The sequence below is a fragment of the Lithobates pipiens genome, unplaced genomic scaffold, assembly GCF_037356315.1.
Source record: "Lithobates pipiens isolate NorthernLeopardFrog02 unplaced genomic scaffold, aLitPip1_a1.2 Scaffold_23, whole genome shotgun sequence".
NCBI lineage: Eukaryota > Metazoa > Chordata > Amphibia > Anura > Ranidae > Lithobates > Lithobates pipiens.
Window position 1 is genome coordinate 292,501,337 of NW_027507785.1, and position 26,761 is coordinate 292,528,097.

The 26,761-nt window shown below is 44.5% G+C and overlaps 1 protein-coding gene across 1 annotated transcript in view; it reads left to right on the forward strand.

The window, feature by feature from the left end:
* Positions 1–21,809, forward strand: part of LOC143926533 (atrial natriuretic peptide receptor 2-like) — an 89,865-nt gene extending 68,056 nt beyond the window's left edge. Inside the window, exons 15-18 of the mRNA XM_077450336.1 lie at positions 4,019–4,171; positions 7,350–7,448; positions 9,785–9,876; positions 19,570–21,809. Coding sequence (XP_077306462.1) covers positions 4,019–4,171; positions 7,350–7,448; positions 9,785–9,876; positions 19,570–19,647 — 422 coding nt within the window. The 3' untranslated portion in view covers positions 19,648–21,809. The remainder of the gene's footprint in view (positions 1–4,018; positions 4,172–7,349; positions 7,449–9,784; positions 9,877–19,569) is intronic.
* The last annotated feature ends 4,952 nt before the right edge of the window (positions 21,810–26,761 follow it).

Sequence of the window (26,761 nt, forward strand, 5' to 3'; positions counted from 1 at the left end):
CAGTGACAACACCAATTCCTACTTCAAATCTCCTGAGACTAGTCGGGGACAGCAGTGCCATAGATGATCTCACACAGCAAATATACAGCTTGTGGTGCTGAAGGAACAGGAGTACTTAGGCACTCACACATACTAGGAAGTGTGCTACTATTTGTGCTGGTGGAAAACAATAGCCAATCTTCTTCTTGTCTTGCTTTCAGGTCCACTGTAATTACCTATCAGATGAATTCACATAACTCTCTCTCTGTCTTGTTTAGTGACATTGTGGGCTTCACGTCATTGTCTGGGGCCAGCACACCTCACCAAGTGGTCAACTTCCTTAACAAGTTGTACACCCAGTTTGATGACATCATTGACAATTACGATGTGTACAAGGTGGAAACTATTGGAGACGCATGTATGTCACCTATTTGTTCTAGATAGTTATGATTGCTGAAAAGCACTTTGTCTTGGTTTGTAGTTTTCGGTAGAATGTAGAAGGGTTATGGGTTATGCCTGGGGAGATTCCTCATCACTATTGGCTCAAGTACATCTTATTGTCTCTGGTACAGTCAAGGCCGTCTTTAATATTGATTGGACCCTGGGAAAAAATTTTCTTAGGGCCCCCCTCCCCCCATGCAATTTCGCTCTCCACCTTCTCTGAGACATACAATAAATAGCAGCTAGACTTAAAATCAGTTTACTGTATCAGATCAGGCAGCAATTGCGACTGGTTGCTAGAGGTTACAGCACTCCTTAAGGCTCACTGATTATTTGCTAGAGGTTACAGCACATTTCTGCTTGTTGATTGGCTGCTAGAGATTGCTGTACAGTAATACTGCTCACTGGTTGCTATAGGTTACAGCACATCTTGCCTTTATTTACATATCAATGCAGTTGGCCTTAGCTATTTACATATGCATGTCACTGCTATTTACATATGAATGCCAGTATTTACATGTAAACACAGGTCTGCCGGTGAGTCATCTGCACACAACAATAGGGCAGAGCTGGGCAGCATTAGTAGCAGCACAGGACTAGAACTTCAATGGACAAGGGAATGTAAACTGGGATAGTTGGCAAGTATGAGGCAGCTGCTTTGGGCCCCACAACAATGACAGGGCCCAGGGCAGCTGCCCCTTTTGCCCTGCCTTAAAGACGGCCCTGGGTACAGTAGTTGATGGCAAATCCAAAAATGTTGAGTTCTCACGGGAATAGCAGATGAAAAGACACTACTTCCTTTATTAGATAAAGTAAAGGTAAAGTGTAAGGTAAAGTGAAGTATGTCTAAATCAATTTATTTTAATTTTGGATAGGGGAAAGGGATGCTCTACTGTGATCACTGTCACCAAGACTGAAAATGAGGGGAAATTAAAAAATTTTGAGTTATCACCAGAACAAGATTAGTGGGGAAATTCTCTTTTTGTGGTTGCTGTGACAGCTTTCCCAAGATAATTTTTCTTACTTTTCTGAGATTTCCTTCCAGTACCTGTCTTTAGGACAAGAAGTGAAGGAAATATCTCCCAATGGGACACCTAAGGTCAAAGGAAGTGGACAGGGCTTTTGACCATTCCTGAGTATCCCCAAAATGATGTCATCCTATCAGATATGTGTAATCCTCCAACTCACAGACCACTGATAGGAGAATGAAACCGCAGCAACACAGTGACAAGTCATCAACTCTGCTCTCTACTCCTATTGGCATGTTCCCTGTTGGCACATGTGCACGCAGCAAAACCTAATTCATTTCTAGAGCTGACCTGCCCTATTTCATTCCTTTTCCATTGTTTTTTGTTTCATCTATTAGGCCTCTGTAGCGAAACCCCCCATAGGGGCTGCTGGATATTGTGGTCCCACCTGCCACCTCTGTCCAGCCTGGAATTCACTTCCCATTCACCTTAGAGACAATGAACAGTCCGCTGGTTTGTTTTGTATTTTTATTGAGGGATTTTGAACTTGGATAGGGTAAGGGAAATTATAGGATGCCCAGAATCAATAGTAGAACCAAGTAGATGATCAGTTGGAACCTCTATTTACATTTCTAGAGCTCCAGCCTTCACCAGCACAATGCTTATTTGTAGACTCTCTCTCTCTTCTGTACAATACTTGGTTCCAGGTACAGCTAGCACATGGTAGGCCCAACTCTGACTCTGTCAGACCCTAGCAACTGCTATTTGCTGGCAGGGACCGTGGGCCCCTTTAGTGTAGCAACAAATAGTAAAAGAAAGTCTTTAGTGCTAGCTGTCTTTGGGGACTACTGCTCCCAGTCAGTCCTCTTCAGGCCCTGCCAGTCCTCCTGGCTGAAGCTGCCCAACTCCACTGCTCATGACATCAGTCACCCCTGCTGGCTCTACATCCATCCCAGACTGCACACTCCCAGTCCGCTCTGACATGCCTCCCCAGCTTTCCCAACTCTGCCTGTCACTCATAGTCCTCCTGGCTGCACTCCAGTGGAGCCCTCCTGGAGACTTGCCCGGCAACACTAGCTCCTGTTGTCCTCCTTGGTTCCTCTCTGTGCCTCCTGTCCAGATCCTTCTTTGTTACTCAGAAAGGCTCCGATTTGTACTTGAACCCCCACAGGCCCATGGTCACCCCCTACTCTAGGTATTTAAGGAGGCCTGCCCCCTGCCAATTCAGGTTGGGGATTGGTCAGGGCTCCTTAGAGTACCCCAGACAGCCCCACCCTTCTTCCTCTCTTTGCTTCTAGAAGCCTCTAGAAGCAGAAGGGAGGTAACCGAAAGATGATGCTGTCTGTGATTCACCTGCTGCTACTCTAGGCCTCTCCCAGCCCACACAGATCAAAACAATCAGGCCTAGCTTACTGCTAGGCCTGATTCAATTTACTTGCACTATCAAAAAATCTTACATCTAGCACCTACCTAAGGTAGAGGGTGCTAAACCCCTTTCCCACAGGCTGTCTGATCAGGTCCGCCTGTCAGTCCCCCTTTTCCGGCTGTCAGTTTTTCAGGTGGACTTGATTGGACCCTGCATTGACCTCTATGGAGCGGCGGATGTCAGCGGACACATGTCCGCTGACACCCGCCACCATATGATCCTGGCCACCAAAAACAGACAGATGGTGGTCCTATTTTCCATCCCTCCAGTGGATCAGATGGCATCGGATGGAAACGGACAGGCAGTCCATTTTCTATCTGATTGCCCCATAGAGGTGAGTGGGACTGTGTCTGCTCTGCATAGCGGAGTGGACAATGACCTGTCATCTACCTGTTCAGCGGAGATCAGTGGAGAGATCTGCCACTGAGCAAGCTGATTCCGCTTAATAGAGGCGCCCATGTGAAAGGGCCTTAAGCTGTTCCTTCAGACATTCATTGAGGTTGATTTACCAAAATTGGTAAAGTGCAAAATCTGGTGCAGCAGTGCATGGTAGCCAACCGGCTTCTAACTTTAGCTTGTTTAACGAAAGTGGTTCTAAAGGCATGAAGGTAAAAAGCCTTTCGTGTGCAGCTCCCCCTTAGCCCCACTCAATACTTACCTAAGCCCAATCTCGATCCAGAGATGTGCAAAAGTGTGGGGGGGGGGGGCTGAACCCCACTCTCTGTGTCTTATGGACACAGAGAGCTGGGCTTGAGAGTGAGCATGCATGAGTGCCCCCATAGCAAAGCGGCTTACTATAGGGGCACACAGCAGAGGGGGGCCGGAGCGCCGATGGGGGACCTGAGAAGAGGAAGATCAGGTTGCTCTGTGCAAAACCATTACACAGAGCAGGTAAGTATAACATGTTGGTTAATAAAAAAAATAAAAAATATATAATTGCCTTTACAAACACTTTAAGCTTTGAAAAAAAACAAGAAGCTGATTGGTTTCTATGCACAGCTACGCCAGATTTTGCACTCTCCAATTTTAGTAAATCAACCACATTGTGTCTTTTCTTTTCTATTTGGCTTCCCATCTTACTCAACAGAACCATGATAGCAACAAGATGACTTGCTCCGAGGAGGGCATGGACCAGATAAATATTATATTTTCTGCCTAATAACAATTCCTGTAACATTATAACATTCCAAGTTCTGTCTTGCAGATATGGTGGTATCTGGTGTCCCAAAGGAAAATGGTACAAGGCATGTTTCAGAGATTGCAAGTTTGGCTTTGGATCTCGTCGATGTTTGCTCTTCTTTCCAGATCCCTCATTTACCAGACACTAAGTTGAAGATCAGAGTGGGAATACATTCAGGTGAGCTGTAGTAAAGTAGTTCATGGTCTTTTTAGCTTTGCCTTGCAGTAAATTCAGGAGATGAATTGTTCTCCACCGAGGATAGACAGAGCCGTTCAATGCAAGGTTTAGTGCGGTATAATCATCACTCTGTGTGTAGGGAAGACATCTTTCCTGTTATTAAGAGGGGGACTCTGCATTGTCAGGGGTAAGAGAGGGAGCTGGTAAAATGAATTAGTACAGGAATGCAATGGACAGGTTCCCTTTGTTCTGTGTGCACATGGACTGTAGCAAATAGGACACTATGCAACCTTTTGGACCTGCAGCATCTGCACCACAACAGTTCCTCTGCATCTCTGATCTCCAATTCTAGTAGTACATACATGCTTGAATTCTATGTCCAAAGTCAGAAAGCCCAGTCATAATCCTCTAATATAATGAAGCTGGCTGCTCAGTAACATCCATTTCATCAATTCATTACTGGCTTTGTGGCAGAATACAGCAGTAAAACCCTAACGTGTTTCAGCTGAAGCCTTACTCATAGCAGCTGCTACAAGTAAGTATTTGGCAGACACGCACTAGTGCATTTCTGCTTTATTCTGCCACATAGCCAATAAAGAATTGAGGCAATGGATGTTACCAAATAGCCGGCTTCATTATATTAGATGATGATTGCTACATTCTAAGGCACTTGGGCCAGAGTACAGTTTTTCAGTCTTCCAGGTAATTTGCGGTAGAGCATATTTTCTTAAACCCTGCTTTTTTCATTTAAATACATTTACAAATTCTCTAATCCCCATTAAACAAAAAATGCAATACCCAACTTGCCCACAGAATTTGTTGAATGAATGGTGAATTTGACCGGCAATTAACCTTCTTTAAACCTGCGCTTGACCTTGAATGCCATAACCTTAAATACCAACCCATCTGAAGCAAACAAAAGTCTATCAACACAGACCCTAATAATTCTTCTTTATTATTTACAAGGCTCCAAACAGTCTGTAATTAAGACCCGTATTCAGGTGGGGCTAAACTCATTTTCTGCCCCCCCCCCCAACCTTGGAAAACCCCCAAAACCTTATTATTATTATTTTAGCATACTACCTTTTTTTTGCAGGGGTCTTTAGTCTGGTTGAGTGACTTTTTCTTTCTGGGTCTTGAATTCTGCATAACTAGCGCCCTCTACTGACATAGTTCTGCTTTCTGCAGCATTTTCCCATGTGCACAGGGTGGCTTGACCCCAAGAAGTGAGTCTCTGACACTCTGGGCTCACAGGAAACGAGCTGATTGACACTTGGTATCATTCAACCCAGAAGAGGAGTGGTGCTGGTTTGCAAAGTGGCAAGTTTGCAGGGGGCCGAATTGGGGAGGGGGCTAGTACTGCGAGCAGAACTGCCAGCCGACCAAAAAATATAAAGCTGCGCTAAAACTTATAAACTACAAAAATGATATTGTGACATATTGAATTCTAATATCAAATACTAGACAGTGTATACTATCAAAAATTGTGCAAAAAATCATCAAAATTAAAACACATAAAAAGTCCATGGGGAGGAGAAACACAAAAAAATGAATTCAGTCCATTGAAGTGACTCTTTAAAACACCCTTCAGATGTATAGCAGGTGCGCCCAGAGAGAGAGTTTTATCCACCACCAAATTCAGTGAGGCTTACCAGCTGCCAAGATCTCTTTTTAGGGAGATCATACAAGCTTGAAAACAAAGCGATCGTTCCTGGTCTCTCCAATGGGTTCTGCTGGCGTCTCCAACTCTTATAACTCCTTCTTAGAGCGTCTCACATTCCAATTTAAGTTGATTAAAACAGGCAAACAACTGAAGCATCCAGCGCTTCAGTGATAGTCGCTGTAGTGCAGTCTGTCCAGGTCCCACGTTAAGCCAGGCTCTGCCCAACGTTTTGTCACTCAAAGTGCATCATCAGGGGCATGAGTGACGAAACGTTGGGCAGAGCCTGGCTTAACGTGGGACTTGGACAGACTGCACTACAGCGACTATCACTGAAGCGCTGGATGCTTCAGTTGTTTGCCTGTTTTAATCAACTTAAATTGGAATGTGAGACGCTCTAAGAAGGAGTTATAAGAGTTGGAGACGCCAGCAGAACCCATTGGAGAGACCAGGAACGATCGCTTTGTTTTCAAGCTTGTATGATCTCCCTAAAAAGAGATCTTGGCAGCTGGTAAGCCTCACTGAATTTGGTGGTGGATAAAACTCTCTCTCTGGGCGCACCTGCTATACATCTGAAGGGTGTTTTAAAGAGTCACTTCAATGGACTGAATTCATTTTTTTGTGTTTCTCCTCCCCATGGACTTTTTATGTGTTTTAATTTTGATGATTTTTTGCACAATTTTTGATAGCATACACTGTCTAGTATTTGATATTAGAATTCAATATGTCACAATATCATTTTTGTAGTTTATAAGTTTTAGCGCAGCTTTATATTTTTTGGTTTGTGTTTATTGTGGGTATCTCACATTGAGTTGCAGCAAGAATTTATATTGATATTTACATTTAGTTTATTGTTACTATTCATATTATTACTTTTAGAGCTTGCCTCACTGGCTTAGGCCTTTTTTGATTAATTGAGTAATTTCTGGACAGCGCTGTTTTCCAAAGATTTTTTTAGAACTGCCAACAGAACTGTTTTTTTCTTTTCTTCAAAAGTCATAGGCAATAGATTTTTTACATTTTATTATAAACTTGAGTCAAACTTGAAAGCTGGCCATAGACATGAGATCATTTGTACCAGATTGAGAGGCAATCTCCGGGCTATGGGCACAGCAAATACGGCAGTCCTTGAGGGGGGAAGATCCCTTCCTTCAAGAGTTTAAGACCTTGTTTAATTGTTATTTTTGCCCACTAAGATATGCTGACACCAGCATTAGTATATCCATCACTATCCACCTTCCTCGCCTCTTCATCCATGGTCCACAAGCCAAACTTATGCATGAAACTCTGGCTATAGTCCTCTCCCAACAGCTGGAATCAAGGCATAATGGAGCCGGCACTTCTGGAGAAAAATTCTTGATAATGTTTATTCCAACATAACCATGTACAAAACGGTGAGGGCTAACGCATTTCGGTGAAGCCTTGTTCACAGCACAACAGCAACAGCCCAACAGCTGGACTGTAAAACTTAGAATGTGATTGTGCTCTAAGTATCATATTTTTGTCTCACCTATGAAGGTCCTGTAGTGGCTGGTGTGGTTGGCTCCAAGATGCCTCGTTACTGTTTGTTTGGAGATACTGTGAACACTGCATCAAGGATGGAATCCACCAGTGAAGGTAAGATCACTAATCAAGATTATCATACTAAATATATAGTGTTTTGTAATTATTTTCTGTTTGTTCATTTATCATATTCAGTACTGTAAACACATTTTTGAAAAATATCTCATATGAAGTCAGTCAATTATTAAAAATTGCATGTTAAGTTGTCATATTTACAATTTCCAGCCAGTAGGCACACCTCTGGGGCTCATTTTCACATGTTTACCAGGCTAATCCTAACTGCTTTGTTTAACAAAATCCTATGCAGAACAGCCTGGCATTTGGGTGAAGCAAGAGGCAATGACCGCTGCTGCAGGTATATGCAGGCATCTCTGGATGGCTGCACTTTATACCTGCCAGTGACTTTTGGTTTTCTTTAAGTTACAGAGGCCTTTTAAGGTAAGCTAAATAGTGTTAAGACATGTTACAATTAGATATAATAATATTGGTTGAGAGGCTTGACTTAAAGTGACTCTGTCACATTCGTTCTGTTACCTGTAGAACAGGGATATGCAATTAGCGGACCTCCAGCTGTTGTAAAACTACAACTCCCATCATGCCTCTGCCTCTGGGTGTCATGTTTGTGGCTGTCAGAGTCTTGCTATGCCTCATGGGACTTGTAGTTCTGCAACAGCTGGAGGTCCGCTAATTGCATATCCCTGGTGTAGAAGAAGGCAGTAGACAGTGTTCATTCAAGAACAGAGGTAGGAACCAGTGAGGCCGCGTACACACGCGGGGACTGTTCGCCCAACTTTGTCCGCTGAACAGTGTTTCGGCGGACAGTCCGTCCGTGTGTGGGCTTTCAGCGGACAGTTTCAGCGAACAGTTTGCTGAACAAAGTTTTTCGGAATTTCCCCTCATGTGTAGGCTTGTTCGTCAAACTAAGTTCCGCGCATGCTCAGAAAGGATTTACACGCCGAAAGTTGTAATGCAGTGTATAGGACGTTGTATTTTCCGTCCCGTCGTACGTGCCGTTCACGTCATCGCGCACGGTTTCAGCAAACTGTTCATTCGTCGTGTGTGGGCAAGTCCGTCCATGCTAATTTTGAGCGGACTGTTTGCTGAAACTGTTTGACGGACAAAGTTGAGCGAACAGTCCCCGCGTGTGTACGCGGCCTTAGATGCATGGGATCCATGAAGTCGATCGACGCTCCAGGTTTTAGTGATCGGAGCAGTGCTTAGTGGTAAGAGCACCAAGGGAAGTTTAGTATTTAGTGCCATCTTCTATGGGTAACAGCACTTTTTTTTTTTTCAAAACAGGCTCACTTTAAAAAAAGAACTTTACCACTTCTGGAATGAGTGGGCTACTGCACCCTTCCTGTAGTGTCCTCCTCCAGCATAGCAATATTTATGATTCCTCTCATTGCCCTGACGCTGTTGCTGCCATCTTCAAAAAAAAAAAATGACATAAACAAATCCAAATGTTTACCTGATGTGATGCTCAGGGCAATCATTTAAAACTTCCATACAGTGATATTTTAGTTATAAGTAGACAATGTTCGCGGTTGCTTGTGATAATTAAGTAGGCTAAGTAAGCTAACTTTCTAGCATTAACCCTAAAGCCGCGTACACACGAGCGGACTGTCTGGCCAACTTAGTCCGTCGAAACACATTTCAGCGGACAGTCCGCTCGTGTGTGGGCTTCAGCGGACTTTTTCAGCGTGCAGTCTGGCGGACTAAGTATTTCGGAATTTCCGTAATATTGTCTGTCGTACTTTGGTTTCAGCGGACAATCCGCTCGTGAGTAGGCTAGTTCGACGGACTAAGTATGGCGCATGCCCAGAAAGGATTTACACGGCAGAAGGTTGCATTGCTGTGTATTGGACTTCCTATTTCTAGTCCCGTCGTACGTGCTGTACACGTCATCGCGCAAACTTTCGACGGACTGTTTGTGCATCCGTGTGTGGTCAAGTCCGTTCATTCGAAAGTAGGACGGACTGTCCGTCGGATTGTCTGACGGACTAAGTTGGCCATACAGTCCGCCCGTGTGTACGCGGCTTAAGGCTCCGATTACATCTTCACATTCCAAATCGTGGGTGGAATCGATGCATTTTGAAATAGTGCCCTGACAATTTCAATAGCACCCCAAATGTGGCTCAATTTTGCAGCCATTCCTCGGGTGACAATCGCAGTAAAATCACGCAAACTGACTCGCAGGACGCCTGTTGCCTAAAAGAAGTACAAGCTTCTTTTGGGCAACAGGCGTCCTGCGATTCTGTTGGCGCGATTTTGTACACCGGAGCCTTAAGTGAAACATCGATCTTCAATAGGCTGACTGTTTACAATTTTTTTTTTCTGGTAATCATGAATGTGACTTTCTATTACAAGTTATTTTTTTCTGCCTTTTTTAGCCTTAAAAATTCAGTGCAGTTCTAGTGCTGCCGATCAGCTCAAACAAATTGGTGGTTATACTCTGACCTGTCGAGGAACGGTTGATGTAAAGGTAAAATTATTCCCATATGATAACCACATTTTCCTGTTCTGGTGGGACAATTATGTTTTTTTTTTAGTTTTGAATGGCATGGGAAAGGGTTAGAACCTCTGTCAAATTCTGATTCAACGCATTTCGGCAGTCCAAGCACCCCTTTCATCAGGGCTTGACTGGCAACAATGTGAACAAACCAGAAGTGAGCTGGAACTCCAATTTTATTTTTTCCAGTGTGAATTACAAGCACAGGTCTTAACAGCAGCTTGTTTGGCAGAGCCCTGATGAAGGGGGTGCCTGGACCCCCAAAATGTGTTAAGATTGTACACTTGACTGTTAATGGAATGAAGTTGTATCTGGACCTCTTAGCAGTGGAGTGGTGCTTTAATTCGATTTCTGATTACACTACACTACAAACCAAGGAGACCGTGGAGACCCTCTTGGGTGTAAAAGAACCCAGGAACCAAATTATATACACCAACATCAATACCTTAAAGAGGTTGTAAACCTTTGCGTTTTTTCACCTTAATGCAAAAAACTTCTAATGGTGACTGGACCCCTAGCCCCCTGTTTTACTCACCTGAGCTCTGTAATTCCCACAGCGGAGACGCGCTCTTCCTCTCTGTCCGGGGGTTCTCGGCTCTTGATTGGATAGATTGATAGCGGCGCAGCCATTGGCTCCCGCTGCAGTCAATCGAATCTGATGCGGGTCGGGGGGGCGGAGCCGAGTCCGGCATTTTGCATCTATGGACCCAGATGCTGGACACGGGAGCGCGCCCGCAAGGTAACCCCCCTGGGAGAGCGCTTCTCTTAGGGGGTTATACTATGCGGGGAGGAGCTGATAGCACCCCAGGAACCCCAGAAGAGGATGATCAGGGCCACTCTGTGCAAAACTAATTGCACAGTGGAGGTAAGTATGACATGTTTGTTATTTAAAAAAAACAAAAAAAAACTAAGCTTTATGCCACGTACACACGACCGGACTTTCCGACAGACTAGGTCCGGCGATCTTCCCGACGGACTTTCAGCGGAGTTCCGATGGACCTTCTGAACAAACGGACTTGGCCACACACAAACGGACCAAGTACGACGGGACTAAAAAAGGAAGTTCAATAGCCAGTAGCCAATAGCTTCCCTTGCGTCGTATTTGGTCTGTCAGAACAGCATACAGACGAACGGTTTTTCCAATAGGAATTGAGTCAGTCGGACAGATTTGAAACATGTTCTATTTCTAGGTCCTTCAGATTTTTTTATGTGAAAAATGATTGGATTAGCCCCCACACGATCGGATTGTCCGACGGACTGATTCCGTCAGCCCTAGTCTGCCGGAAAGGCCGGTCGTGTGTACACGGCATTACAATCACTTTAAGCTAACAATACCAGTAAGCTACGGGTCCAGCACTATCTTTCCACTTCCCTTAAATTTTTATTACTGTCTGTGTCCCTGGTGGGGAAAAAACATAATAGAGTTGCTTCCAGAACAAGGGCTAAGGGAAAAGCTCCCAAGGGGACACCTGTCCAAGAGAGGACTTCCCCTCATTTTAGGAGATTTCCCCTACCCTCCTGTTGCATCTCTGGGACAGGAAGTGAAGGGAAATGTCCGTAATGGTACACAGACAAATAAACTCAAAGGGGTTTTACCCTTCCCTATCCTATCCAAAACAAAACAAAAATACTTTTTTTTTACACTTTAAGACTTTGCTTACACTGGTAACCGAGGGGCAGAAAAAACAGTTCTGCCACAGTTTTACTGCTCCCTGAACACCTGAGCCATAACATAACACAGATGTCCATATACAATGCAGCGGTCGTGGTGTTACAAAATGTATACAACCTGTTTGGCAGACAATACCATAATTCGTGTAGCACTGAATAGCACGGAACCCCAACCACGCTGCAACCATGTGTAATGCACCATGTGTAAGCAGAGCCCTCTAATTCCTCTTGAATTGAATTGTATTGTAACTATGCTGTCTGCCATCAAGTTGTAAAGCTGCGCACACTGTTGGCGCTTTATACAGAATCTCACAAAGTGAGTACACCCCTCACATTTTTGTCAATATTTTAGTATATCTTTTCATGTGACAACACTGAAGAAATTACACTTTGCTACAATGTAAAGTAGTGAGTGTACAGCTTGTATAACAGTGTCAATTTACTGTCCCCCTCAAAATAACTCAACACATAGCCATTAATGTCTAAACCGCTGGCAACAAAAGTGAGTACACCCCTAAGTGAAAATGTCCAAAATGGGCCCAATTAGCCATTTTCCCTCATTGGTGTCATGTGACTCGTTAGTGTTACAAGGCCTCAGGTGTGAATGAGGAACAGGTGTGTTAAATTTGATGTTATCCCTCTCACTCGCTCATACTGGTTACTGGAAGTTCAACATGGCACCTCATGGCAAAAAACTCTCTGAGGATCTGAAAAAAAGAATTGTTGCTGTACATAAAGATGGCTATACTGACATACTTCAGTCTCCAAAGGGAGATCATGGTCTGCTTCAGCAGAGCATGATCTCCTCCCTAAGACCCCTTTCACACCAGGGCGTTTTGCAGGCGCTATAGCGTTAGAAATAGCGTCTGCAATCCGCCCTAAAAAAGCTGCACCATTGTCTGTAGTGTGAAAGCCTGAGGGCTTTCACACTGCAGCGGTGCGCTGGCAGGATGTCAGGGAAAAGTCCTGCCAGCAGCTTCTTTGGAGCGGTGAAGGAGCGGTGTGTTTACCGCTCCTCCACCGCTGCTCCCCATTGAAATCAATGGGGCAGCGCTGTAATACCGCCGGCAAAATGCAGATATTGCGGCGTATTGCCAGCGGTTTTAACCCTTTCTCGGTCGCTAGCGGGGGTAAAAGCGCCCGGCTAGTGGCCGAAATCTGCTGCAAATCCACGCTATGGGCGGTGTGGTGTGAAAGGGGTTTTAAGAGACTGGGCCACAGGGTAGTATTCCAAAATAACAACCCCAAGCACACCTCCAAGACGACCACTGCCTTACTAAAGAATATAAGGGGTAAAGGTGATGGACTGGCTAAGCATGTCTCCAGACCTAAATCCTATTGAGCATCTGTGGGACATCCTCAAACGGAAGGTGGAGGAGCGCAAGGTCTCTAACATCCACCAGCTCTGTGATGTCACCAGGGAGGAGTGGAAGACGACTCCAGTGGCAACCTGTGAAGCTCTGGTGAACTCCATGCCCAATAGGGTTAAAGCGGAGGTCCACCCTAAAGTGGACCTTCCGCTCATCGTAACCCTCCCCCCCTCCGGTGCCACAATCGGCACCTTTCAGGGGGGGAGGGGGGTGCAGTTACCTGGATAATCCAGGTAACTGCACCCACTTTCGGGACAGCTCTCTGCGGAAAGGGGCGTAACTTACGCCCCTTTCCGCAAGTGCCCGCCCCTTCCCGCAAGTGCCCCGCTGCCTGCTGGGAAACACACAGCTCCCAGAGGCAGCGGGGAGCGTCCTTATTGCGCAGTGCAATTCGCGCATGCGCAGTAGGGAACCGGGAAATGAAGCCGAACGGCTCCATTTCCTGATTCCCATACCCAAGATGGCGGCGGCAGGACCCGACAGACGACCTAGCGATCGGCTTCGGGTGCCGACATCGCGGGCGCGCTGGACAGGTAAGTGTCACTATTTTAAAAGTCAGCAGCTGCAGTATTTGTAGCTGCTGGCTTTAAAAAAAAAAAAAAAACGCGGAGTCCCGGTGGACTCCCACGGAAGTGCTGGAAAATAATGGTGGGCACACAAAATATTGTCACTTTGGGCCCAATTTGGACATTTTCACTTAGGAGTGTACTCACTTTTGTTGCCAGTGGTAAAGACATTAATGGCTGTGTGTTGAATGAATGAATGAATGAAATACTTGTATAGCGCACAATCCGAACTGAATCGCTCTCTAGGCGAGTTATTTTGAGGGGACAGCAAATTGACACTGTTATACAAGCTGTACACTCACTACTTTACATTGTAGCAAAGGTAATTTCTTCAGTGTTGTCACATGAAAAGATATAATAAAATATTTACAAAAATGTGAAGGGTGTACTCACTTTTGCGAGATATTGTAAATCCTGTATAATAATAATGGTTGTGGTACAGTGCTTTGAACTAATGTGGGCTGTGAGGAGATGACATAGATGACATGCTAAGATCTGCCTGTCAGGTGCCTCTGAAAAGCAACCTGTTGTGGATCACTTTTCAGATGAACGACAAACATAGCTACACATGCAAATGAGCCCTAAATCTATTATTTATAAAGTGTAATTAAAGCAATGGAGGCGCTGGCTGTGTGTTATAGGTAGACCCACTTCTAGTTTTTACTGCTTGTATTGTAGACAAAGACATTCTCCTAGGGAAAGTAAAGACAGACTCGGGAGTCTTTTGTGGTTACTTGTCACCAATTGAGTCCTTGAATCATACATTGAATCATACATAGCGCACACAGGCATAGTTGTACTGCACGATCAGCATTTCTACACCCCCGACTCTTCATGCTAGGCTCCCTCAGATACACATTGGGAATTTCAGAAGTGACTGATCAGACTTGTATCATGTTAATGAATGAGTCAGAGTCCAGATATAGACACATCTCCTATGGTGACCAGAGTCCAAGCAGCAGGTGAAGGATTGCACTCAGATACTTAAAATGATCCTGTATATATAGTTCAGTCATCTTTTAATAAGGCGATAACTATATAAACAAAGATGTGCAATGAATTCCAATTTATCGATATAATGGAAATAAATACGCTACTGTGTTTTCTGTGTCATTGATTAATTTACTCTTTAGAAAACAGATAAAACTGTATCCTAACTAATAGCTAATTCACATTTCCAAAACGTGGGACCATCCATGTACTCCTCTGGGAATGCTATCTGCTTACCTAGATAAAATACCTGTACAGTACTCCAATAAGCGCCGCCTGTAATAATACTGTAGATAACATAAATAAATATTCAGGACTATTTTAAAGTACTCAATAACCAACTTAAAAAAATGCAGATAAAAGCACAAAAAAAAAAAAAAATTTAAATGTCTTGTCTGTGGCATTTTTTTTTTCCATAAACAATTTTCTATTGATTGGCAATGTGCCTCCGAACATTCTAGCAAATTTGAGAACTTCAGAAGAGCCAGTTCCCCGGCACAGCTTCTTCCCTCTTTGCACAGCCCTCTCCTCTTCTGCAAGTGTTTAACTTTGTGCTGCACTTAAAGCGGAGGTCCGCCCACCGCTGCAAAAATTAAAAGCCAGCAGCTACACATACTGCTGACTTTTAATAATAGGACACTTACCTGTCCTGGAGTCCAGCGATGTCAGCACCGCAGCTGATGTTTCCATCAGTTGTCGGGTGCATGCCGCCTCCATTGCGAGTAAGGGAACCCGGCAGTGAAGCCTGACAGCCTCACGCTGGGAACCCTACTGCTCATGCACGAGGATCCACTCCTCTCTCCTACTGGATCAGCGTCCAGGGGAGGAGGAGGGAGCCCGGGTGGTGATGTCAATACCCGCGGCTGAGGCTCCTAGAAGTGGGAACAGGATACCTATGAAAGAGGAGTACAACGAACGGAAGTTCCACGGTGAAACTCCGCTTTAAGCTGGCCACAGGGCTGGTGCAAGGATTTTTAACACCCTAGGCGAAATCTCATTTTGCCGGCCCCCCCTTGGCTCCACCCCCTTTTCCCTGCCCATGTATACCCCCATATCTTTAATAAAGTGCCCATCAAATGCAGCCCACCAGCGCCCATCATTGCAGCCTACCAGTGCCCATCAATGAATGTTTGCTTGCTTACAATTATTTGGGAGTCGGGAAACACAGACACAGTCCTCCACCGCTGCTGCGCCTCTGGCACTATGTGCTGCCTGCTGATGCTGAGACTTAGTTGCTTGCTGCAGAGAGAAGAGAGTAGGAACACCAGTGGCGGAGCGCCCTAGGCAGCTGCCTAGGTTGCCTAGTGGTAGCACCGGCCCTGACTGCCCATAGAGGGTTTAAATCTCGACCGGTTCAGTAGGTACCAGACGAGATTCTAAACATGTATGGGCAGGCTGAATGTGCCCACTAATTGCAGTCTCTGTGCCCACCAATTGCATCCTCTATGCCCACCATTTGCAGCCTCTGTGATCACCAATTGCAGCTTCTCTGCCCACCAATTGCAGCCTCTGTGTCCACCAATTACAGCCTCTCTGCCCACTAATGTCAGCCTTACCATTTTCTAGTAAACACAGCGCTCTCCTCTCTCTGTCCCCCTTCACTCATATATCACGGAGCTGGGTCTGTGTGCAAGGTCCCGCCCCCCTAGACCGACTCGTGTGATATGCGGAACACTGATTCAATCTACTATCACACGAGCCAGTGTAAGGGGGCAGGACCTTGCACACAGACCCAGCTCCATGATATACGAGCGCCGGAGGACAGAGGGAGGACAGCGCTGCAGTTGTCCCTCAAAGTGGCCCCAGGGCAGTTGGCCTACGGGGAAATTTCCTGGTAGGCCAGTCCGTCCCTGGAGGCTTTGTTCTCAACACTTAGCGCTGCTGCCGAGGTGCTTTGCAGGTGCTCCGGCGGTGCTGGTGCCCACTGATTTTAATTAGTAGGGGCGCTTTATGAGCCGTGTGTCCTAAAGTGCCTCATAGAAGCTGCTTGCAGGACTTTTTTTGATGTCCTGCCAGCGCAGCGACCCAGTGTGAAAGCACTGGGATTGCAGATGAGGCTTTTTTTCAGGTGCTAAAGTGATATTTTTAGCACTAAAATGCCTGAAAAACGCCTCCAGTGTGAAAGGGATCTAACACTGTGTGCTATGGCTGGATACAAGAGAGGGGCTGGCAGTGAATTTTTAAAAGTTTACTTTAATACTAATAGTGTCAGGACAGGCTGGAGTGAAGACGGCTCACATGCACACATACTCAGGAGCTGACAGGCAGGGGGGGAGAGAGGAAAGCTGTGGATGACGGAGGCAGGTAAACTGACCACGGTAATCAGGGCTCAGCAGCCATGATAAACCATGGTCAGCGCACCAAGGGGGGCATAGGAACAGGCAGGATCAGCCAGGTTTTGTACAGCTTACAGAGGGACAAGTTAGACAGCATAAGAACGGTGCTGTTTAACCTGATATAAAGGAACAGAATTTATTTTTTTCTTTTAAAAAATGTATAGAGTTACAACCCTATAAAGTCAGTTTGACTGGAAGATAAGAAGCATCTTCAACATGTTAGCGCCCATATTTATCTAACTTCAGATTTCATTTAGTATGATAACAAAACAAAAAACGAGCAAAGGACAAAATCCATAGCAATCAAAATCATTTTTTATTTGTCCAACTGTTCTAAGTTGAAGACAGGGCACATTTGATTTCTGTGGGTTATTATACATTGCTGCTTTTTACATTGGGTTGTAAATAAAACAGCACGTCATGGTTCCTCTTAAATGCGCAGTCACCATGTGGTGCCCATTTATATCTATTTATTAGTTCTCAGCAGCCATTATTTGTAGCCATGGGAATTGCTCACATGGAGAGGGAGTATCCATAACAATTGTCATACTGTGGAAGGAGGACACAGCTGCTGCACACCATATCTCAGTCTTACATCATGCTGCAAATGGCTGCAAGCAAGACCCAAACTGTCATTTGCGTATGACATTCAGTATTAGGCAACTAAGCCTGTCTGTATTAAAAAAAAAAAAAAAAAAAATACTTTAATTACTATTATCCTCTGCATTTGTGTGAAAACTAACCACACAGTTTCTTATCACCTGCTAATCCCATAAATGTAAATGCTGTTGATTCAAATGGAATTCCTGCCTAACCATAACTATGGTTACTTACTATGGTCACTTAAAAATGTCTCCTCCTGCTCCCACTACCTATGCTGCCTACATTATGTTAAAAAGATTTGTATGCATACCTTTTTTCAGTCTGCTCCACTCCAGACACATGATTCCGTAGCTCTGTCTCCCCTGTGTCAGTGAGCAGTTGGCTGCAGGGGAGAGGAGAAATCATTGACAACGGCTGGACTATGGGAGCCTATGGGTGACATCACTGCTCCCGGAATTACCAGCTGTTGTTGAGCACTCACTCCTCTCCCCTGTAGCTGGTCTTTTTTTCCAAAGGGTAGACAGGATATTTAGCAGGAGAGGGTAGGGGGACATTTTTAAGAATAGTTATTGTTAGGAAGGAATTATTCTTAGGAAGGTACTTTAAGGCCCAATTAAATCATCAATTTATATCAGCTAAATATTTTCCAAGTACAGACAAAAGGTGTTTAATGTCTTCCAGTTTGTTTTCCTTCTAAAGCAGTGATTCTCAACCAGGGTTCCTTCAGCATTGGGCAATTTCTGCCTCTCAGATAAGTTCCCACTGACACCATTAATCTGTTTAGCCATCTTTAAGGAGATAATTCTTCCCAATGACCACAAGTGTAAGGACCATTCTTCCCACTGACCATCACACTAATGCAGGGCCGTTTTTAAGGCAGGGCAAAAGGGGCAGCTGCCCTGGGCCCTGTCATTGTTGTGCGGCCCAAAGCAGCTGCCCTATACTTGCCAACTATCCCAGTTTAAATCTCCTTGTCTCTTGCTGTGTCTTAATATCTCAGTGTGAAGTACTGATTCAATAAACTGATTTTGAGTCTAGCTGCTATTTATTGTATGTCTCAGAGCAGGTGGAGAGCAAAACTGCATGGGGTGGGGGGCCCCAGAAAAGTTTTGCCCAGGGTCCAATCAATAATAAAGATGACCCTGCACTAATGTATCATGAGTTGTAGATTTCCCTGAGACAGGAGACAGAAGAATTATTTCAAGGGTTCCTCTGTGTTGAAAAGGTTGAGAAAGGCTGTTCTAAAGAATCCACACCCTATGTATAAAGGCCTGTCCTCTGTCAGCAGCTGAAGAGTGGGACCCTTGCCCTCGGTGGCTTAAAATGGTTCTAAAGGCTGAATTTTTTTTACCTTCATAAAGGTAAAAAAAACTTCAGTGTACAGCTCCCCCTGCAACAAACCCATGTACATTTGGTAAGTATTCACAGCCTTTGCTCAATACTTTGTTGAAGCAGCATTGGCACCAGTTACAGCCTCAAGTCTTTTTGAGTATGATGCTACAAGCTTGGCACACCTATTTTTGGGCAGTTTCTCCCATTCTTCTTTGCAGGACCTCTCAAGCTCCATCATGTCTGATAGGGAGCATTGGTGCACAGCCATTTTCAGATCTCCCCAGAGATGTTCAATCAGGTTCAAGTCTGGGCTCTGGCTGGGTGACTCAAGGACATTCACAGAGTTGTCCCGTAGCCACTCCTTTGTTATCTTTTTGTAATGAATGGGCAGTGTATGGCCAGCCTTAGTCATACAGGCATGGTATAGCTTAAATGCACAACTAACATTGTTAGTGATTTAATATTAAGAGATAGAGTTGTGTTTGTTACTTTTGCACACTTATATACAAAGGTTTTTTTTGTTTTGTTTTTTAAGTGAAGTAGCTGGGAATAGGTTGGAGGAGACTTGCTTCACTCACAAATGTGTTTATATAATTTTGTGAATGATTTAGTGTGTTGAATTTTATTCACATAATTGGTCAAATATTAGGGGAGCTAGCACATCGTCATTGTTGTGATTGGCTGCACATTTTTGTGCCTTCGGCAGAAAAAATACAGACATATCGTATACGTTTATTTATACGTTGTTACAGATTGTATTCAAATTTCTAATGCATGTGTTTTCTTAAATCTTTTCAGGGAAAAGGAGCCATGACAACATGGTGGTTGGAAGGGAAAGACAAAGCAGGAAACTGGAATATTAAACCGACCTATTAGGACATTTCATACAGCGATCAGTCACCTAGTCTTTGTGCACTGTTTAGAACTAGTAAACGATTGCATCAGTTTTTTCTGCATGATCTCTAGTCGGAGCCTTTTATGTGTTATGATAAGGGGTTACAAGGGTTAAACTGATATGTAACCAAATTAATCTTCACCTTCCTGATCACCTTGTCTTTTTATGTGCAGTAAAAAGTGATATTTAAAAATCGTTGTACTGTTGAGTCCTGCAAAAATCTGTTCCAGGCTGCCCTGACTTTCAGCAATATGACAAAATGACACATACCACACAGCGGATGACTGATCAGTGTACTGTCCACTGCCCATACCATGTGATTACTGTGACCAATCACAGCAGATCAATTGACAATTGTACACAATGAACGGCCTTCATTCAATGTGTACAATTGCGTTGATCTCTGTGATTGGTCACAGTAATCACATGGTACAGACAGGGCTGATCACAGCACATCTGTACCATGTGATTAGCTATGGCCAATCACGGTTAACCACAATAGTAAAAATGGCTGCTTATAACAGTGAACTGGTATAAGCAATCATAATGTGTAATAAATAAAATCCTAATCACTTCTCCAGAGTAGTACAATCTTGCTATGGTAACAGTGGGGTTGATTTACTAAAGGCAAATCCACTGTACACTACAACTTCACTTGGGAAGTGCACTTAGAAGTGCAGTTGCCAGGGCTGGTGCGAGGATTTTTGACACCCTAGGCGAAACCTCATTTTGCAATCCCCCCCCTCCCCCCGGCTCCACCTCCTTTGTCCTGCCCTTGTATACCCATCCTTTTTAATAAAGCGCCCATCAAATGCAGCCCCACCAGCACCCATCAACTGCAGCCCCACCAGCGTCCATCAATGATTGTTTGCTTTCTTCCATTCATTTGGGAGTCGGGACACCGACACAGTCCTCCGCCGGCTCTGCGCCTCTCACAGTATGTGCGAATAGAGCGGTGGCTGCCTGCTGATGCTGACTTAGTTGGTTGCTGCAGAGAGAAGAGAGTAGGAACACCAGTGGCCCAGGCGCCCTAGGCAGCAGTGTGCCCACAAGCAGCTGCCTAGTTTGCCTAGTGGTAGCACCGGCCCTGGCAGTTGCTGTAGATCTGAGGGAAAGACCTGAAATGAGGGGAAGAGCTGCTGATTTCTATCATCCAATCATGTACAAGCAAAAATGCTGATGTCCCCCTCAGATCTACAGCACTTGTTGTGCACATTGGATTTGCCTTTAGTAAATAAACCCCACTGTATTAATCTGGTCACAGTGTGTGAAAAAATAGAAAATAAATCGTAAAAAAAAGAAAATAAATGTAATATAAAATAAAAAAAATTATAATTTTTTTTTTTTTTTTAACAAACTGTCACCGATGTCTCGGTCATCGCCACACCCATTATGTTATAACACTGTACTGCACTGGTGACAGTATGTAAAAAAAAATATATATTTTTTTAAAATAACTGTTACAGAGACCTTGCCATGCCTCTAATGCCGCGTACACATGACCGGACTTTCCGGCAGACTGGGTCCGACGGTCTTCCCGACGGACTTTCTGAACGAACGGACTTGGCCACACCCAATCACACCAAAGTCCGACGGATTCAAATGTGATGACGTACATCTGGATTAGAATAAGGAAGTTCATAGCCAGTAGCCAATAGCTGCCCTAGCGTCGGTTTTCGTCCGTTGGACTAGCATACCGATGAATGGATTTTTCGACCGGACTCGAGTCCGTCGGAAAGATTTGAAACATGTTCTAAATCTAAAGTCCGTCTGATTTTTAGACAGCAAAGGTCTGATGAAGCCCACACACGGTAGAATTGTCCGACAGATTCGTTCCGTTGGACCTTTGCTGTCGAAAAGTCCGGCCGTGTGTACACAGCATTACTAAATACCTTGGAATGTCTACTTTCCAAAAAGATGTCATTTGGGTGATATTTGTAATGTTCTGGTGTTTTTTGGATGGGCTCTCAGTACATCAGGATTTCTTTAGACATATATACTGTATTTACCATTGTTTGTGGACTCTTTGTCTTTCCTACAGAATAAATAATATACACTGATTTGGGTTATTTTCACCAAACAAATGTAGCAGAATACAGTTTGGCCTCAATGTATGAATAAAGATTATTCATTTGCAAAATTATGTAACAGAAACAGAGAAAAATGCATTTTTGTTCCAAATGTTTGGTCTTTTTTTCATTTATTTAGAAAAAAATAACCCAGCGGTGATTAAATACTTCCAAAAGAAAGCTATATTTGTGTGAACAAAAATGACAAAAATGTAATAAGAGTACAGTGTTTTATGACCGCCCAATCGTCAAAGTGCGACAGCTCTGAAAGCTGAAAACAGGCCTGAGCAGGAAGGGGATGAAAGTGCCCTGTATTAAAGTGCCAATGCCCTCCCCCCCCACCCCACAGCACCCCACTATGTTGAGGGCATGTGGCCTGGTATGGTTCAGGAGGGGGGGTTATTGCTCATCTCTCCCATACCTGGCCTGCTGGGCTGCATGCTCGGATAAGGGTCCGGTATGGATTTGGGGGGGGGGGGGGGGGGCTCATCCCATTTTTCTTTCTTTTTTTTTGGGGAAATTTGGCCTGGAAATTCATACCAGACCCAAGTTGCACTCATCTCAAGTCGGATCCTTTTCATTAAAGTCGGATCGATGTCAGACCGAAGTCGCAGGGCAAAGTCGGATTAGAAGTCATACAACCTTCATGTCGGAGCAGTGTGAACATGGCCCAGAAATCAGCAAAGGGTGTGTCCCCAATACAAGTGGGCCATAATGAATGAAAACATCCCTGATAGAAGATAATTTATACCCACTGGAGCTTTCTGTGCACTGCTACATTTACAAATGGTCAAGGCAATCATATGAGGAACAGATGAGTGCCCTATCATTGGTGCCCAACCACTGGTGACACTGGGAGGAATAGTGCCCTATCAATGGTGTCAGTGGGAGAAATAGTGCCCCATTATATAAAGTAATTGGCAGGAATAGTTTCCCTGTCAGTGGGAGGAATGGTGCCCTATCATTGCTGTTACTTGGAGGAATAGTGTCCAATCATTGATGTCAGTGGAAGGAATAGCGTCCAATCATTGATGTCACTTAGAGGAATAGTGCCCAATCATTGATGTCATTGGGAGGAATAGTGTCCAATCATTGGTGTCAGTGGGAGGAATAGTGTCCAATCATTGATGTAATTGGGAGGAATAGTGTCCAATCATTGGTCTCATTGGGAGGAATCGTGTCCAATCATTGATGTCATTGGGAGGAATAGTGTCCAATCATTGGTGTCAGTGGGAGGAATAGTGTCCAATCATTGATGTAATTGGGAGGAATAGTGTCCAATCGTTGGTCTCATTGGGAGGAATCGTGTCCAATCATTGATGTCATTGGGAGGAATAGTGTCCAATCATTGGTGTCAGTGGGAGGAATAGTGTCCAATCATTGATGTCACTTAGAGGAATAGCGTCCAATCATTGGTGTCAGTGAGAGGAATGGTGTCTAATCATTGGTGTCATTGGGAGGAATAGTGTGCAATCACTGGTGTCATTGGAATAGTGTCCAATCATTGGTGTCAGTGGGAGGAATAGTGTCCAATCATTGATGTCATTGGGAGGAATAGTGTCCAATCATTTGTCTCATTGGGAGGAATAGTGTCCAATCATTGATGTCATTGGGAGGAATAGTGTCCAATCATTGGTGTCAGTGGGAGGAATAGTGTCCAATCATTGATGTCACTTAGAGGAATAGCGTCCAATCATTGGTGTCAGTGAGAGGAATGGTGTCCAATCATTGGTGTCATTGGGAGCAATAGTGTGCAATCACTGGTGTCATTGGAATAGTGTCCAATCATTGGTGTCACTTGGAGGAATAGTGTCCAATCATTGATGTCATTGGGAGGAATAGCGTCCAATCATTGGTGTCACTTGGAGGAATAGTGTCCAATCATTGATGTCATTGGGAGGAATAGCGTCCAATCATTGGTGTCAGTGGGAGGAATAGTGTCCAATCATTGATGTCACTTAGAGGAATAGTGTCCAATCACTGGTGTCATTGGGAGGAATAGTGTCCAATCATTGGTGTCACTTGGAGGAATAGTATCCAATTATTGATGTCACTTGGAAGAATAGTGTCCAATCATTGATGTCATTGGGAGGAATAGTGTCCAATTATTGATGTCACTTAGAGGAATAGCGTCCAATCATTGGTGTCAGTGAGAGGAATGGTGTCCAATCATTGGTGTCATTGGGAGGAATAGTGTGCAATCACTGGTGTCATTGGGAGGAATAGTGTCCAATCATTGGTGTCACTTGGAGGAACAGCGTCCAATCATTGATGTCACTTGGAGGAATAGTGTCCAATCATTGATGTCACTTGGAGGAATAGTGTCCAATCATTGATGTCACTTGGAGGAATAGCGTCCAATCATTGGTGTCACTTGGAGGAATAGCATCCAATCATTGGTGTCAGTGAGAGGAATGGTGTCCAATCATTGGTGTCACTTGGAGGAATAGTGTACAATCATTGATGTCATTGGAAAGAATAGCGTCCAATCATTGGTGTCACTGGGAGGAATAGCATCCAATCATTGGTGTCAGTGAGAGGAATGGTGTCCAATCATTGGTGTCACTTGGAGGAATAGCGTCCAATCATTGATGTCACTTGGAGGAATAGTGTCCAATCATTTGTCTCATTGGGAGGAATCGTGTCCAATCATTGATGTCATTGGGAGGAATAGTGTCCAATCATTGGTGTCAGTGGGAGGAATAGTGTCCAATCATTGATGTCACTTAGAGGAATAGCGTCCAATCATTGGTGTCAGTGAGAGGAATGGTGTCTAATCATTGGTGTCATTGGGAGGAATAGTGTGCAATCACTGGTGTCATTGGAATAGTGTCCAATCATTGGTGTCAGTGGGAGGAATAGTGTCCAATCATTGATGTCATTGGGAGGAATAGTGTCCAATCATTTGTCTCATTGGGAGGAATAGTGTCCAATCATTGATGTCATTGGGAGGAATAGTGTCCAATCATTGGTGTCAGTGGGAGGAATAGTGTCCAATCATTGATGTCACTTAGAGGAATAGCGTCCAATCATTGGTGTCAGTGAGAGGAATGGTGTCCAATCATTGGTGTCATTGGGAGCAATAGTGTGCAATCACTGGTGTCATTGGAATAGTGTCCAATCATTGGTGTCACTTGGAGGAATAGTGTCCAATCATTGATGTCATTGGGAGGAATAGCGTCCAATCATTGGTGTCACTTGGAGGAATAGTGTCCAATCATTGATGTCATTGGGAGGAATAGCGTCCAATCATTGGTGTCAGTGGGAGGAATAGTGTCCAATCATTGATGTCACTTAGAGGAATAGTGTCCAATCACTGGTGTCATTGGGAGGAATAGTGTCCAATCATTGGTGTCACTTGGAGGAATAGTATCCAATTATTGATGTCACTTGGAAGAATAGTGTCCAATCATTGATGTCATTGGGAGGAATAGTGTCCAATTATTGATGTCACTTAGAGGAATAGCGTCCAATCATTGGTGTCAGTGAGAGGAATGGTGTCCAATCATTGGTGTCATTGGGAGGAATAGTGTGCAATCACTGGTGTCATTGGGAGGAATAGTGTCCAATCATTGGTGTCACTTGGAGGAACAGCGTCCAATCATTGATGTCACTTGGAGGAATAGTGTCCAATCATTGATGTCACTTGGAGGAATAGTGTCCAATCATTGATGTCACTTGGAGGAATAGCGTCCAATCATTGGTGTCACTTGGAGGAATAGCATCCAATCATTGGTGTCAGTGAGAGGAATGGTGTCCAATCATTGGTGTCACTTGGAGGAATAGTGTACAATCATTGATGTCATTGGAAAGAATAGCGTCCAATCATTGGTGTCACTGGGAGGAATAGCATCCAATCATTGGTGTCAGTGAGAGGAATGGTGTCCAATCATTGGTGTCACTTGGAGGAATAGCGTCCAATCATTGATGTCACTTGGAGGAATAGTGTCCAATCGTTGATGTCATTGGGAGGAATAGTGTCCAATCATTGGTGTCACTTGGAGGAATAGTGTCCAATCATTGGTGTCAGTGAGAGGAATGGTGTCCAATCATTGGTGTCACTTGGAGGAATAGTGTCCAATCATTGGTGTCACTTGGAGGAATAGTGTCCAATCATTGGTGTCAGTGAGAGGAATGGTGTCCAATCATTGGTGTCAGTGAGAGGAATGGTGTCCAATCATTGGTGTCAGTGAGAGGAATGGTGTCCAATCATTGGTGTCAGTGAGAGGAATAGTGTCCAATCATTGGCGTCAGTGAGAGGAATAGTGTCCAATCATTGGTGTCAGTGGGAGGAATAGTGTCCAATCATTAGTGTCAGTGAGAGGAATAGTGTCCAATCATTGATGTCATTGGGAGGAATAGTGTCCAATCATTAGTGTCAGTGAGAGGAATAGTGTCCAATCATTGGTGTCAATGGGAGAAATAGTGTCCAAACATTGGTGTCATTGGGAGGAATAGTGTCCAATCATTGATGTCAGTGGGAGGAATGGTGTCCAATCATTGGTGTCAGTGGGAGGAATGTTGCCCTATTATTGGGGTGAAGAGTGCCCCACCATTAGTGTTCAAGTAATATTGCTCCAACATTATTGTCAGGGTAAAGATAATTGGCCATGCTTGGTGTCAGTAGGAACAATGACATCACATGATCGGTGTGTTGGGGGATGACGTCCCATTATTGGTGTCTTTGGGAAAAACAGCGCCTCATCAATAATTGCACTGGGAGGGAGAACTCGTTATTCATCATTGGTGTCAGTGGAGGGATTCGCACCCCATTATCGGTGTGGGAATAGCGCCCCGCTCCTCCCTCGGCCAGCAATGACCCGCATCCCTCCGCTCCATACATGACAAACACCGCTGACACAGCCCCGCCCCTCCTCCGCTCAGGTATTGGACACACATCAGAACACGTGGGCGGGGCTATACAGCAGGTACTCGCCGTCTACAATTCCCGGCGTTCTCCGCGCCAAGGAACAGGTGCTAGTTTCTCCGCCCCTCCGCTCCCTGGTTGCCTGGTGATGGCCTCTAT